The sequence below is a fragment of the Clupea harengus genome, chromosome 15 (genome assembly GCF_900700415.2).
Source record: "Clupea harengus chromosome 15, Ch_v2.0.2, whole genome shotgun sequence".
NCBI lineage: Eukaryota > Metazoa > Chordata > Actinopteri > Clupeiformes > Clupeidae > Clupea > Clupea harengus.
Genome location: NC_045166.1, coordinates 6482654 through 6498570, shown reverse-complemented (window position 1 = coordinate 6498570; position 15917 = coordinate 6482654). Strand labels below are relative to the sequence as shown.

The 15917-nt window shown below is 47.9% G+C and overlaps 1 protein-coding gene across 4 annotated transcripts in view; it reads right to left on the bottom strand.

The window, feature by feature from the left end:
- Positions 1–15917, bottom strand: part of ryr3 (ryanodine receptor 3) — a 93574-nt gene that overhangs the window by 35765 nt on the left and 41892 nt on the right. For all 4 annotated transcript variants that reach the window (XM_031581525.2, XM_031581526.2, XM_031581527.2 and 1 more), the window contains 15 exons: positions 15525–15611; positions 15084–15310; positions 13313–14120; positions 12792–12992; positions 11991–12093; positions 11775–11909; positions 8157–8430; positions 7096–7210; positions 5834–5963; positions 3564–3667; positions 3079–3214; positions 2537–2720; positions 1981–2089; positions 1337–1457; positions 584–753 (listed from right to left, as the gene is read on the bottom strand). In XM_031581525.2, coding sequence (XP_031437385.1) covers positions 584–753; positions 1337–1457; positions 1981–2089; positions 2537–2720; positions 3079–3214; positions 3564–3667; positions 5834–5963; positions 7096–7210; positions 8157–8430; positions 11775–11909; positions 11991–12093; positions 12792–12992; positions 13313–14120; positions 15084–15310; positions 15525–15611 — 2904 coding nt within the window. The remainder of the gene's footprint in view (positions 1–583; positions 754–1336; positions 1458–1980; positions 2090–2536; positions 2721–3078; positions 3215–3563; positions 3668–5833; positions 5964–7095; positions 7211–8156; positions 8431–11774; positions 11910–11990; positions 12094–12791; positions 12993–13312; positions 14121–15083; positions 15311–15524; positions 15612–15917) is intronic.

Sequence of the window (15917 nt, the reverse complement as noted above, 5' to 3'; positions counted from 1 at the left end):
CATACCTATAACTATACCCATGCCACATTATCACAATTAACACAGTTAAGTCATTTCATTTTCAGTTAATTTAACTGTGGAAGTGAGAGTGAGTTAGTGGGGAAACCTCAAATCAGTTGTCTGTGGATTTGTGTTTGTTGAAGGGTGTTTGGGAGGAGGAGGAGGAGGAGGAGGAGGAGGAGGAGGAGGAGAGAGCGGGAGGAGAAAGAGAAGAACACAGCAGAACAGGAGAAGGAGAGAGTGAACTTGCGGAAGAGGAGGAAGAGAGAGAGGCCCACTCACCGTGTCCAGAGTGGAGGATGTAGAGAGAGAGAGAGGGATGGTGAGAGACAGAGAGAGAGAGAAGGATGGTGAGAGAGGGAGAGAGAGAGAAGGATGGTGAGAGAGGGAGAGAGAGAGAGAGAGAGGGATGGTGAGAGAGAGAGAGAGGGATGGTGAGAGAGAAAGAGAGGGATGGTGAGAGAGAGAGAGGGATGGTGAAAGAGAGAGAGAGAGAGAGAGAGAGAGAGAGAGAGAGAGAGAGAGAGAAGGATGGTGTTTGTTGAAGGGTGGTTGGGAGTAGAGGCGTCAGAGGTCCACTCACCGTGTCCAGAGTGGCGGAGGCGCGCAGGTCCGGCAGGAAGCCCACCTCCAGCAGGTGCAGCAGGAAGCCCTGGTTCACAATACCGTACACACGGTCCAGGAAGAGGACCATCGGCGCCTTGTGCTCGGGGCAGAAGCTGGCCGACATATCTGGCTCTGTAACCGAGCCGTCTGAAAGAGGGATGGCAGATAAATAAAGAAAAGGAGTAGAGCAGGGAAGTGGGAGAGAAGGACAGAGAGTGAGCGAGGAGGTGAGAGCCAGGGGGAGACAGGGATAAATATAATGAGTGAGAGAGAAGGAGAGATAGGGACAGAGACAGAGACAGAGAGACAAAAACAGACAGAGAGAGAGGGAGAAACAGAAAACAGGTGTACAAGCGAGAGAAACATAAAGAGAGACACAGAGAGAGACAAAGAGAGAGAGAGAGAGAGAGAGAGAGAGAGAGAGAGAGGGAGAAACAGAAAACAGGTGTACAATACAAGCGAGAGAAAAATAGAGAGAGAGACAGAGAGAGAGACATAAAGAGAGAGAGAGAGAGAGAGAGAAACATGTAAGGACGGAGGGATGTGAGGGAGTATGACATAATTACAGAAGTGCATGAAGGCTGTAAAGAATTTAAGAGGCAGATGGGAGACATCAAATAAGAATGCAGGCCTGGTGGGCAGAGTGACATTGTGACATCAGTGTAACTAAGCGATGTTTACGATGCTATTGCTTAGCGGGTGGACCGCAGAGCTTTGACGTGATTCATACCTTTATTGGCAACGGGCATTTTGAGTGGTATGCTGATGATGCCCACAAGGTCAACGGTTGGCACCAGAGACTGCAGGATGGCACGGACACGTAGGGCTTCCCCTTTGCCCTTGCTGATGAGCTGGCGGGCACAGATAAGACGTTCACTTTCAACCACTTCAAGGACTTTACAGTCATTGCATTTTTCTTTTACTCATTTAAGCAGACACTTTTCCCAAAGCCACTTACAGTTCAATAAAGGTCAGTTAATAAAGGTCACATTCCTTGCTCCCTGTTTGTGTAACCCACGACCTTTGTGCTGTTAGCACCTTGCTAAACCCGTGGAGCCACAAGTGCGCATTTACACTGCTATTCTCCTATATATTTTTTTAGATAAAAGAAATTTCAGCATTGTTTTACATTATGTAACAGATGGCAGTTAAGTGTGAACCTCGGCCAGGTGAGGGCCAAGTCTTTCACAAAAACCCAAGTTCAGTCCCAAAGTAGACTTCCTTGAAAAATGATCTAGGTGTTTTGGTATTAGCATTATTCCAGAGTTTTAGCTTTTTGTGTGTGTGTGTGTGTGTGTGTGTGTGTGTGTGTGTGTGTGTGTGTGTGTGTGTGTGTGTGTGTGTGTGTGTGTGTGTGTGTTCACAGGCACTCACATGCATCTCAGGGGCACAGCGTCCCAGCAGGTCGATGAGGGCGGAGTAGAAGGACATGATGGAGTTGCCCATGTGAGCCACCTCCTCCTCCTCCTCACCCTCAACAGCCCTGTGACAGAGGGGGAGAGAGAGAGGAGGGGGGGGGAGAGAGAGAGAGAGTGAGAGGGGGGAGAGAGAGAGAGGGAGAGAGACAGAGAGGGGGAGAGAGAGAGGAGGGGGGAGAGGGAGAGAGGGAGAGAGACCGAGAGGGGGAGAGAGAGAGAGAGGGAGAGAGAGAGAGAGAGAGAGAGAGAGAGAGAGAGAGAAAAGAAAAGGAGCCATTTGCTAGTAAACCTTTTTGCTCCCTTTTGCACGATACACTTAGCAGGATCAAATCAAATTCAAATTGATCCGTTTCTTTTTGTGAGTCACGTTTGGTTTGACACATTTTCCATTACCTAATACAGCAAAAGATCCCTACGGACGCGTGTCTGTGAAGGTGTCAGTGGTCTTACTCTGGTACTCCTCCCTCAGGTGGGGAGGGGAGGTGTGTCTGTGAAGGTGTCAGTGGTCTTACTCTGGTACTCCTCCCTCGGGTAAGGTGGGGAGGTCCAGGGCTGGATCCTCGGAGATGGTGATGGCCTCCTCCATGGCTGCCAGCAGGCCTTGGCCTCCCTCCCCTCTCAGGGCCGGGCCGAAACACTCAGGATGCCGGATCAGAAGCTTCACCACGACGTTGGCATTCTCCTCCACGCTCTCACCTGAAGTTACGCACGCACGCGCGCACACACACACACACACACACACACACACACACACACACACACACACACACACACACACACACACACATACTACTGTAAGATATTGTTTCACTATAGTTTGTACTTTAACACTACTTCTGTTCAGAGTATTTACCTCTTGAGACATAGATGCTGACCAATAAAGGAAGCTACTAACTATGTGAAACTAGCTTACACTGAAAAGAATAACATGCAGATTTAGCTAAGAGGGCAGCTCTCCCTGGTATTGGATGTCTATGGTTGGATATCTGTAAATGTGATCGCTGACTTTGTTGACATGAAAAATGAAATGAACCCTTTCAGTCCACCAACACACCGTTGACGAAGACGGCGAAGCGCAGGAAGGACAGGTAGCGCTCTCCTTCCATGGGGTTCCATCCGATGTCGGGGTACCCCTTCGCCACCAGCATGAGGCAGCTCTGAAGCCCACACCCAGCCAGGTATGTCACCACCTAAAGACACCCAGAGAGGGGCAGAAACACAGACCCAAGGGCTGAATACTCACTACTCTCAATGCTCAAAGCACTGGATTATGCCACGGGCGCTTCTTTAAAGATTATAATCTTACCGCTGAAAGAGTTATAACAAGGTCACATTGAAACTCTGAGGATTCTCTGAGAAGAATTGTGTTTTTTTTCTTCGTGGATGCTAATTTCCTCGGTATGCGTTTGTATGTGTGAATAGATTGTGAGAGGCTGTCTGAATGCGCTGCTGTTTCATCGGAGGACGGGAGATAAGGTCACCTTCTGTGTGTGTGTGTGTGTGTGTGTGTGTGTGTGTGTGTGTGTGTGTGTGTCTCACCTTCTCCAGCTCGGGCTCCTCCAGGGCCAGGGCAAGCCCATTATTATCCATCACGGAGGACGCCGCCACATCCAGGGGCGTGGAGCCCCGCATGGCAGGGGAGGCTGTGGAGATATACACACACAGTAAGACACACACACACACACATACACACACACACACACACACACACACACCCACAGTCAGACACACACACACATACACACACACACACACACACACACACACACACAGTCAGACACACTCACACATACACACACACACACACACACACACACACACACACAGTCAGACACACACACACACACACACACATGTGCATGCAATGTTTGCATCTTTGCATACACAGTCAGACACACACACACACACACATGTGCATACACACATGTACAACCACATTCAGAAACACACACACACATACACACACACACACATGCATACACAGACAGAAACACACACACACACACACATACACACGCCCGCATGTACGCACACACACACACACACACATAGATAAACACATACAGACACATTCAAATACACATACACACACGCATACACACACAGTCAGATACACAGAGGTTGCAGAGAAGCCCTATTAAACTATTAGCCTGTTAAAATGTGAAAACAATGACCGAACAGCATGCCAGCACCCTCACAGCTTCGGAGTTAAAGGGACAAATGAATTCATACCTGAGAGGTTATTTTTATCTCCCCATACTAACAGCAGGGGGCAGTGTCCCTCAGTCATTCTCAATGAGGCACATCCGTTAATGTGGTCAATCCACTCACCGCCTATTCAGTTTCACCCTGATTTATAGCTTGACACAAAACAGCACATGTGTCTCCTACCGATCTATACATCCACCCATGAGTGTGTGTGTGTGTGTGTGTGTGTGTGTGTGTGTGTGTGTGTGTGTGTGTGTGTGTGTGTGTGTGTGTGTGTGTGTGTGTCTGCTACCGAGTTATACATCAACCCATGAGAGAGAGAGAAAGAAGATTTGAGAACTGCTTACATCTCCTTTACAAAAAAACATGCAGTTCTTTTAAGGGATGAGCTGTTTAAAGAGAGCTCACACACACACACACACACACACACACACACACACACACACACACACAAGGTGTTTAAAGAGAGCTCAGGGCTCAGAGGTTGCGTGTCAAGTCCACCCAGCTGAGAGGTCTGGGCATGGCGAAGGCCACTGAGTCAGTGAGTAAACAGATCTGCAGCTGTTAATGGGCGCGAGGTGACAGACCGCAGTAAAAGGGTGGCACTGACGCGATACCTTTAGGCGCTGTGATCATGGGCATGCCAGCGCCAGGGTGGTAGCGTGGGTGGGTTTTGAGGGGGGTGAGGGGTAGATGGGGTAACACAGTGGAGGGGGGGGGGGGGGGGTCATAAGGTCCCGAGGGGTTGCTCCATCATGATTCTAAAGATGGTGGACGAGGACGTTTTGTACCAACGTCCTAGTAAGTTGTGATTTGTTGCCTGTTAAAGTCTGCAGTCACCAAGCAAACATACAACCCGCTTCTTCAAGCCCAATACCACATACATGCACACACACACACACTCACACACACACACACACACACACACTCACACACACACAGACACCTCAGACTCCTGTACTGCTCTGTAAATACCTGCTGTACTTCCTATACAGCCGCCAGCCAGTTATGGTGTCTTCACTTTCCACAAACTACATGCACAAACACACACACACACACACACACACTCAAGCTCACACACACACACACACACACACACACATATACAGACAAACAAGCAAGCACACACACCCACACACACTCCATCCCAGCCCCTCCCCTGTCAGGTGTTTCCAACAGCGGCAGCCATTCTTCAGCGTCAGATCTCAGTGACTCATCACTCTCTGTCCTGCATTCCAAAACAACCCATCTCCCTTTTCTCTCACCCTTCTGTTCTTCCTTTTATTCTTCGCTCTCTATCCTCCTCTTCCACCAAAAAACTGCCTTTCATCTGTCATCAATCTGCCCCTCCCTTTCTAATCCCCCCCCCCCCCGCCCCATCTCTCAAAAAACATTCCCTGCAGTTCTCTCCCTACAGGCGATAGAATGATCACTACCGTAGCTCTCTTCAGCGCCCTAGACACCCATCCCCATACACACACACACATACACACACACACACACACACACACACATACACACAGTTACTTGGCTGTGCCCCGACTACCAGAATTAGTTTGAGGGCAGAGGGGTTTTGGGGGCTTGTGGCAGTGATTACCCACCCAGCCCTACGCTGCTGTTCTCCAGTAGGTAGCTCAGGTGGTCAAACATGGCCTTCTGGTTCTGCTGGCTGATCCGACAAAAGTAACACAGGAATCGGCAGCAGCTGGCCACCATGGCGGGGAAGGCGATCTGGAGGAGAAGGAGACGGAAGACCACAGACAAAAACTAAATACCATTAACGTTAACTCACAGAATAAAATACCAGTAACGTTAATTCACATAATAAAAAATAAAAAAAACAAACAGAAAAAACATCGACCCTTTTTCTAATATGGAATCCACAGAGGAGAATGAAAGAAAACAAATAAACAAAAAACAAAACAACGGCCACCAACATCAAACATGTCCCCCTCCCTCCCCTCGAAGGCACTTCATCTTCAAATAATTACATTTTAATATTTAAAACTGTACTTATTGTTCCACACTGGTAACGTTAAGTCCATACATTCAGTGCATACACTAACAACACAAGACCAGCAGTCAGCCAAGATGGCGAGATGTGATTACATATCTGCAAAGTGTACATGCACACAAACACTCACAAACACACACACACACACACACACACACACACACACACACACACACACACACCCATACTCACTCTCACACACACACAAACACAAACACACACAAACACACAGACATGCACACGCACAAACACATGTTAAGTTCTTCATATGAGCCTCCGTATGCAGCCTGCTCAGATCAGATCTCAGTGTGGGGGGTTGTGTGCAGGCATCTGCGCCCCCACCCCCCTCCTGCTCCGAAGGGCCTCCTGAAAATGCGTTTGCCAATCCAGAAACCAGACGCTGCACCCTGTGGAACCCTGGGCTTCCCCCCACACTGACCAACCAATGCGTGGCACAGTAAGGGGCATCGAATCTCACACCGCTCGTCCAGCACTGCCCAAAAAGGACTGGCGTACGAGCCCCCCTCACCCTCACCCCTAACCACTCACTCTCGCTGTCTAACCCCCTCCACCGGCTGTTAAGTTGTTAGGCCTGGGCAGCATCTCCACCTGCTGAGTGCCATGTCTTGATGACAGATAGGCTTTCCACCCCCATCAGTCCCTCCCATTACTCATACACTCGGTTCCTCTCCACGGATCAATTGGGACTTGACCCTGAAGCAACAACTGGGCTCGACACATCACTAGTCAGTAAACTTTTACTCCAAACTGTTTAGCAGTACGTGCTTAAATATAAGACCATTGTCCTGTGTTTGTGTGCTGACAGCTGGCGGGACATGGGTGTCTTACGTGAGACTTGTCTCCTCCCAGGACGTTGACCATGACTTGCATGACTGTCTCATGCATCCCCAGTACCCTCATCAGGTTGGGGTGTTGGTAGAACACTTTGTTGTTCATGATGTCACTGTGGTCAAATAAGAAATAAGAAGAGGTTATCCTTTGACCTTAAATCGCCATACAAATCACAGTGAATCACAGTGAATCTTTTTATTTATTATTATTCATTCATCATTTACTATGATTATTTTGTATTTGTGACCCTGTGAGATGTTCTATTGATGTCAAAGGCTTCTTTAATAAACTGAAAAAACAAGGCAGAGAGAGAGAAAAGAGAAAAGAAACACTTTCTGCTTCACTACAAGCTTTGAAGCCAAACCAACCAGCCACACTCAGCTGAGGGCACCTTCAATCAAGGCTCAGGCTGAGGGCCCCTTCAATCAAGGCTCAGGCTGAGGTTCTTGAACAATGATGGATGGATTTAGGCCACAGCGCTAGCTGGTGCTGAGACTATGGTCAAGATGAGTCTACTAAAATGACTGAATTTACAGTTGCTATAAGCAGTGTATTTATCTACACTAGTTAGCAGCACACCAGGCATATGGCGTGTAAAACGTTGCATATTGCCTCATATTGTCGTGTATTGCCTCTTAGTGCAACTGAGGCCAGCTGGTACAGAGCTGCGCACAATATAAACCTCACTCTACAGCACCTGTGCTCACTACAGATACTAGCACCCATTGTTTTTATCTTCGCTGCTAGCACCCATTGTTTTTATCTTCGCTGCTAGCACCCATTGTTTTTAGCTTCACTGCTAGCACCCATTGTTTTTAAGCTTCACTGCTAGCACCCATTGTTTTTAGCTTCACTGCTAGCACCCATTGTTTTTAGCTTCACTGCTAGCACCCATTGTTTTTAGCTTCACTGCTAGCACCCATTGTTTTTAGCTTCACTGCGAGCACCCAGCACCTCCCATGCCAGAGGGTGCAGGAGCGAGACAGGTGTGCTACACAGAGCTTCTCACAATGCAGGTTACTGTATATTGAAGGGCATAAGAGCATGATGTGCTGTACCTCAGCCCGTCAATCATGAGCTTCTCCTCCTCGATGCCCATGCGCACGCTGAGCAGCGAGCGGATCTGGCCGAGCGAGGCCATCAGGTTGGTGGAGTCCTGCACGGAGGCGGCGCTGATGGTGTAACTCTTCTTCATGGAGCGCAGAAGCTCGCCGATGCCGTCGTACTGCCGCCGCAGCAGGCTGAACATCGTGCGCACCAGCTGCGGGTCCTGGACAAGGCACTCCTGCGCCCAGGTCACCATGGTTTGTGAGATCAGCTCCTTCAGGTTGGCTGGGTAGAGGGGAGGGAGGGGGAGGGGAGGGAGAAAAACTCATGTTATTGCTGCTGCTGGGGCTTAACATCTTAGAGAAATAATTATGTGGCAATATAATATAATATAATATAATATAATATATATTTATTTATTTATTGACAGATCCTGTATCTTATGGTTCTCATGTCACAATCATGTCAACCCGTCAAATTGATAGAATCCAAGAAAACGGCCATGCTGCTCTGTGATTGGCTCCAGACGAGTTTGATACATTCTCTGACGGAAAGGAAAAATGACACACAGCATACTTCATAACTCTAGCTGTTGGGAAGAAAATATCCCATTTTAAGTAATCATCGAGGAACTAACTGAGCTAATGTGAGAGCTGCTGTGGTAGCAGTGGAGCGGAGCAGACACCGGAGCAGGTAGGAAGAGACAGGTGCAGCAGACAGCGGAGCAGGTAGGCCGAGACAGGTGTCAAGTTCATAATGCCTAAACTAGTTTACGCTAGCTTCCTGCGTTTGCAATTGGCTATGCCACGAAAAAAGTCAGACACATTTGTGGTCGTTATCAGATGATGACGAATCAGATGCACCACATATGTAGGCTTGTCTTCACAACTGTATGCTTCTAAAAAATATATGCTCAACTGCAGGCAATAGCCTAGTTAGAGGAAACGGAGGGTAAAAACTCTACTTTGGCCGGTGAGGGAGGCTTAAAATAGCTTCAAATTGAAGGCTGCTGATTTGTTGCCAATTTTCTTTACATAACATGAAGTTATTGAATATAGATTTTTTTTATATTCTTACAAACCACTGAAATGGTCTACAAGCTTCCAGTTTGACTGTTCATGGTGGCTATTCCAAGATAAAATGTGCTTCAGAGGCAAACCCAGTAGGTATTTTTATACCTGATTTTATTTATTGTCAGTCATAGAAATAGAATAGCATAATTTTCTTTATATAATAATAATAATGATAAAATAGTATAATTTATTTACTTGGCGTGACTTCCCAATCCTCTTAGAAATGGAGCGGCGCCCTTTTCTGATGTTACTGAACTATGGTCATGTCAGCAGCTTCGCCTGGCTAGCCTTTACGAGGAAATAGGAACCTATTACTCAGCCGGGAGAGAGATATCGGTGTAGGTCTGAGAGGAGTGCTGCCGCTGTGCCTTCCCAGCTGAGTCAGTCTTTCACGCGACACTGTGTTATGACTTCATCACGATAAATCAATACACCAGCTCTGCACTTCTGGAAGGGGTAGCAAGATCATTACCACGCGCAATGGATCATAATCTCATGGGGGGGGGGGGGGGGGGGTAGAGATATTACAATTTAAGGATTTAGCTGACACAAGTAAACAAAGTTACATATTCTCACAAAAAATATTCATAGCACATTTTAAACCAAATGTAGTCTTGTGACATAACATTTATAATATATCCAAGACTAATTTCAGCCAAATCCAAATCTGAAAAACAAACCCCCCCAGTTCATGGTTTTGGACAGCACACAAGTTTAATTTGGACACATCGTGTCACTGGCGTTCGGGTCACTGGAGTCCACTCTAACCCAGCAGCTGCAGTGTTTAAGAAATCTAATTGGGCCAGAATGAATGAACGGGCATTTTCTGTTCTGCTGAGGGGTGAGCTTGATGCCAGGAAGTTGGCGGCATCCACTGTGGCTCCGGCCAATGCCTGCTGCTCATGCGTGGCGTCCAAAAACACTGTTTTTCTGTGTCCATAGGCAGCACAGAGACACTGGGTTAGGGGTTTGGGTTTAATGCGCAGGACAGAGTGTGACGGTCAGGTGAAAAGCACTTCCTGGGGAGTGTGACAGGACGGCCACATACCAGGGGAAGAGGCATTGGAAATGCCACATGCTCATCCACCCCTAGAAGAGCACTGTTTGAAAGTTAATGTTACAGCACTACAGAGAGTACTTATTGATCAAGGTAACCTTTTTGGGTCATCGCACCTCAGCTTTTATTCTGTTTCAGTGAAAACACATCACTTTTTTGGCGGTTACACTGTCTTTTTTAGCTAATAAAGCTGACCTACATGCTTGACAGGGGGGCTGCTGACTCAACAAACTCGCCTCCCACTGCATCCTAAATCAGCTGAATTATTTATACACCCCCTAATGAGTCGCAGGGAATTATTTTAGCATCCCTGGAAGTGTGTGCAAAGCTTATTTTAACATACTGTATAGCCCACACCGACACACACACACACACGCTGTGGCATCACGATGGGCCAGCTAGCAGAGGGGTGTGGTGTTCGTGTGGAGGTCTGGCTGCCACACCACAAGATGGCGGCCATGTGCACTACATCTCCCAGAATGCAGCAGGACCCAACCAGGTGTAGGTGCTTAGGGCACCTGATGGAAGGAGCATTTAAGACAGGTGGTGCCTGTTGTGAAAGAGTGAGCCACGAGAGCCGAGAGAGCCAGGAGGGAGAACAGAGAGCACTTGACGTGCGGGTGAAGCGCTTGCTGAAGCCCTTGCTGAAGCCGAGTCCGGAAGGGGGAAGGCTAGCACCACCGGGAAGGACCTGGACGGACAAACTTTGAGTTTGCAACCACAGTTGGTAGGACTTAAGTTAGGAGCAACTTTATGAAGCCTATGTTTTGCCTTTGAAGAACTTTGTTGTTTTGCTTCCTGAAATACTTTGTGTTGGTGAATAAACCGGGTTCCTCGTTTGAAAGCACTTTTGCCTGCTCTGTCCTGTTGATTACGCACTGCCCTAAACCCAGCTCAGTGGTAAAGCCTCTCATGATACCACAACACACACACACTCCCACACACACACACACACACTCCCACACACACACAGCCTGCCTCAGGGTAGGCTACCCGATCTTAAATCAGCAGAATGGACACGTCTTCAAAAAGTTCACATACTCGTCCTGTTCATTTTTCACTGGCTTTTCCTCAAGAATGCCTTGCACTGTAAGAGTTTGCGCAATGGGAAGGGTAATAAAAGTTTACCTTCATTTTCCTTTCTGAAGATATGAGCAGTCTACTAAATGCCCTCTAATCTGGCTCCCTACTATTTTGGCATCTGTGACCTTTAAAGGAGAGGATTCTGGCTAAATCAAACTCCCTTCCATGCTCCTGAAGCAACATTTTGATTGGCCGGAAAGGTATATGGCTCGGTCAAAGCCAGTTTATTTGTTTACCATTTACAGAGCCAAGACTGCCTATGAACACCGGACGTTTTCTGAGCACACTCTCAGAGGGCCATGAGGAGCAATTAAGCTGTATTTGACTAAATGCGTACTGGATTAGAATCACAGACGGAATTAAAATGGCTGCCCGTATGATAGAGGTCAAAGGAAGTTGCTTGAGAACTGGCTTACTGGGAGCGGCTTGTTCCTGCTCTGTTGGTTCCTCTTCTGTTTTCTGAGGCCGGCCCTTGATTTTGTAGACCAGGGCCATCAGGCGGCCTTTGATGGACGTGTCCGGCTCCTCATCCTCCTCGTCAATTGGGATTCCTGTTTGGACAAACACAGGGGAAATGTGTTGCTAAAATCCCCACACTCCTCTTGTATGTGTATGTGTGAGGAGAGTCTTACCACAGTGTATTCGCAAGTCGTCATGGAAAACAAGCAGATCTTCTTGAATCTCCTCAGGGCATGGGCAGTCGTCCCCAAGGGCGAAGTTGAGCAGCATATTAATCTATAAAAAGAGAGTTTATAAGATGTGTGCATAAAGAGGAAATAAACAATACAATATTAAAATCTGATTCTTATGGTCTCAATGGTCTCTGGGAATAATGTAGTATGCAGACATAACATGAAGGAAGCTTTCCAGAAGATTCTTTATGTTTTGTTGTGAGGACTCATACAGAAGCCATTAGGAGTGAGTGAAGAGTTCCTACAGGATGTTGCATTCCTGATGCTTCTGCAGCAGTTTAAGGATGAACAAGGTGGGCCATGTGAGAAATGACATTAGCGTGATTAGCATTGGCCCTGAAGAAAATGGCTAGTCTGTTTGGAAAAACTGAGGAGGACAAGGAATTAATTTACCCAGAGGAGAAGTGGAAGACCTAAATTAAAACGGAGAGTTTACATAATGAATAATTAAGTGTGAGAGTGGTCATGCATAAAGCAAGTGAAACTGCTGAAGTGAGCATCACTTCATATGGAAAGACATTTCACAAACTCACAGGCCAGATAGTGAAATGTTCATCGGAGGATAAACAGCAACTTCCGTTAATTGCCATTTGTCACTCCGTCACTCAGGCAGTTATGTTAATTCTACTTTCAGGTATAGGTTTGTCATGACAAGGTGGCTATGGCTGACAGCATGTCTTAAGGTTTTGCTATGGCTGCTTATTTCAGTCAGCTGACACCTCACAGTGGGATCTGTGATACCTGTTCCTGGGGAGGAGAGCGGAACTCTCTGGTCTTCTTGGCAGTGACGGCAGCGGACATGTTGAGAGCCAGCATCAGCTCGTTGTATCTGAACTTCTGGTTGTACTGCAGCTTGGACACGAAGGTGTCAGCGAAGGCCACGATAGCTTCGATACGCTGCTTGAGCTCACAGTCACAGAAGTAGTGCAGCAGCTCACACATCTACACAAAAGATTTAGACAAGGATAAGTGTGAGGCACAAAGTAACACAGCCTGCAGAATATACCATGTGGAAATATTGACAACGGGCCAACACAAAACACCTAGATAGACGGACAAATCTGGAGGAGAGGAACCATTGAAATGAAATACATAGAAATGTTCCTCAAACCTTTTCTATTCTGTTAAAACCAGACAGGTAGCCCCGGGTAAACCGTAACCTAATCATTCTTTAAATGTAACAGAGTGCATTTTGCTTCACTGTCCCCCCTCACAGTATGACATTCCAACACCACTGGTACACAGACAGGAGAAGCTCTAACCTGCAGTTTAACAGACTCGGGCAGGTGCTTTTCCAGGAGGCTCTTCGCAGACTGCTTGGCCTCTTTGGCCTCCTCCTCCCCAGCCTCCACTGCCTTCCCCTCATTGCTGGTCACCTCCTCCTTCACGGGGGCAGCCTCCACCGCTGGCTCCTCCTCGGCGTCCCGGAAGACGTTGGGCTCGATGAGGAGGAGCACGAGGCGCACCTCCTCGCTGGTGAGCGCTCCCATCATGAGCAGCGTGCCGATGAGCTTGAGGATGGGCACGAACTGGTACTCCACGCTGCCCCCTACAGGGTCGCGTATGTGCACGCCGCCGCCATGCACGGCCTCGGTGAGCATGGAGATGGCCTTGGCCTTGAGCTTGGCCAGCGGTATCAGCGGGCTGCACCGGTGCTGCTCGCGCTTGGTGCTGATGAAGCAGGTCGGCGTGAAAGTCAGCTTGGGCGTCAGCGTGGTGCTCAGGCCCACGCCAGGCAGCGTGTGGTTCTTGGACTTGTCGTGGAACAGCCGGATGCTGTTCGTCTCCGCAGTGACGGGGATGATGTACTCGTCCTTCATCATCAGGCGTGCCTCCTTGGCCGTGTCCAGGTGGATGCTGATGAGCACGTCGTAGAAGCCCTCGCGCAGCTGGCCGGTGAGGTACTGGTTGTCGATGGTGTAGAGGAGCTGGGATTGGTCCAGGTGGCTGCAGAGGGCGTGGGCCACGCGCGTGTTGCCCAGAGCGCAGAGGGCGCCGTAGAGCTTCAGCGTGTGGTAGTGGAACTGACGCAGGGTCTCGTTCTCCGACAGCTCCAAGATGTCAACACACCTGTCAACACACCGCAAGAGAGCCACAGCATAACAAATCATAACATACCATAACCTAGGAGAACCATAACATAACAACAACATAACCACAACATAACCACAACATAACCACAACATAACCACAACATTATCACAACATAACCACAACATAATCACAACATAACCACAACATAACCATAACATAACCACAACATAACCATAACATAACCACAACATAACCACAACACGCTTTGTTCTCATAAACACACACTAATCTCTGAGAGCGTGCCTCCACACCAATGCTATGACTGTGTCCTAAAGCATATACACTATTAGATATGTGCGAGTTAGATTTCTTATCAAAACGCATATTTCTTCATACAATTGATCTGAAATATTATGGTATGTGCTGTTTGTAATATTTGGTATAAACTGGTTGTTGTCTTGAACTCCTCAGTTCTTGTTACAGGTTTGTGTAGTCGTATGAATTACCTATGTCCATGCAAAATGAATTATTGGTGGCTTTTTGCTACCATTTCTATCAGACCTTGGAGGATGATATATTATACTCCTAGAAGACCTTCTAGATTAAACAGACGGTGAACGTCGTATGAAAACACTGCTTGCACCAAACCTATGAATAAAACAATGGGTATAGGTATTTCAAGATAACTCTTCCCAGGACAGTGATCAGTGTGCTTGAGCACGGAGGTTAATGATGCACACAGCATACTGTATTTATAAAGAAAATTAGGTTTGTGCACACAGCTGATTTTGTGTGCACATGTCCCGAGTGTGTGTGAATATCATGCCCCTGAGAACACTACAATCTGCTAAGATACAAATGTATGCAATTACTGTCTGTGGGACAACCTGCTTTCTCAGGTGGAGAATCAGTGAGTGTGAAATCACCAGGACGAACACTTCCCCCGTGATTGGACAGACAGAGAGACAGACAGACGGCCGGCCGGCTGGACAGACTGACCTGTTCTCCTCTGGGATATGCACGGCCAACATCTGCAGGGCGTCCAGGCACTGCACCACCCAGCCGTGGCGCTCACTCACCCGTGCCGTCTCCACCGCCAGGAAGGTGTTGGGCATGCGGCTCCACAGCACCGACACGATGGTCTGCACGCCCAGCCGCGGCGGGCACTGGGGCACCGGGTTCCTGTGCAGGCTCTTAAAGATGGCAGACGACAAGGGCATGGCATCCTGTGGCAGAGTTTGGAAGTTGGCTTATTGTTAAAGATGTTGTGGTACCTGGTGGTTGACCTCAGCTGGTAAAACCCCAGCATCTCTGGCTTATTCTTCATGATTCTATCAATCATGATGATTACATGTACAAGTGGTACAGATGATTGATCAGAGGTTGGAGTTGCTGAAGTCTCGCCTAGTTTGTTTTTAATAATTGTTAAAGAAAACCTACCTGAACCTTTGCAAATTCAAACTGGAGTAGATTTGGACTTGTTGGCTTTACGAATGTGGCCGGAAAGAGCTTGGTATTGGGCTCCACCTGGTTGAGAGACAGAGAGAGCAAAACCCCATCAGTGCGCCCTGAGACCGTCCCCTGCAGAGATCCTCAGACATTTAGTCATGCAGTTTAATTTAAACTAGAGTGCCTCTTGCTTGACAGGGTAATGTTGCACATTGGGGTGGATGGTGGGAGGGTGGTTGGGGGGTAGGGAGTCAGGATTAATGTAAATCCAGTCTGCTTTCAGACGAGAAATAGATTGTGGGGTTGTCTCCAGTGGCAGCGTGAGCCCTGTCTGGCACTGTATCAACATCAGCCATCAAGGAGATGCTGCAACGTTGCGCTCAT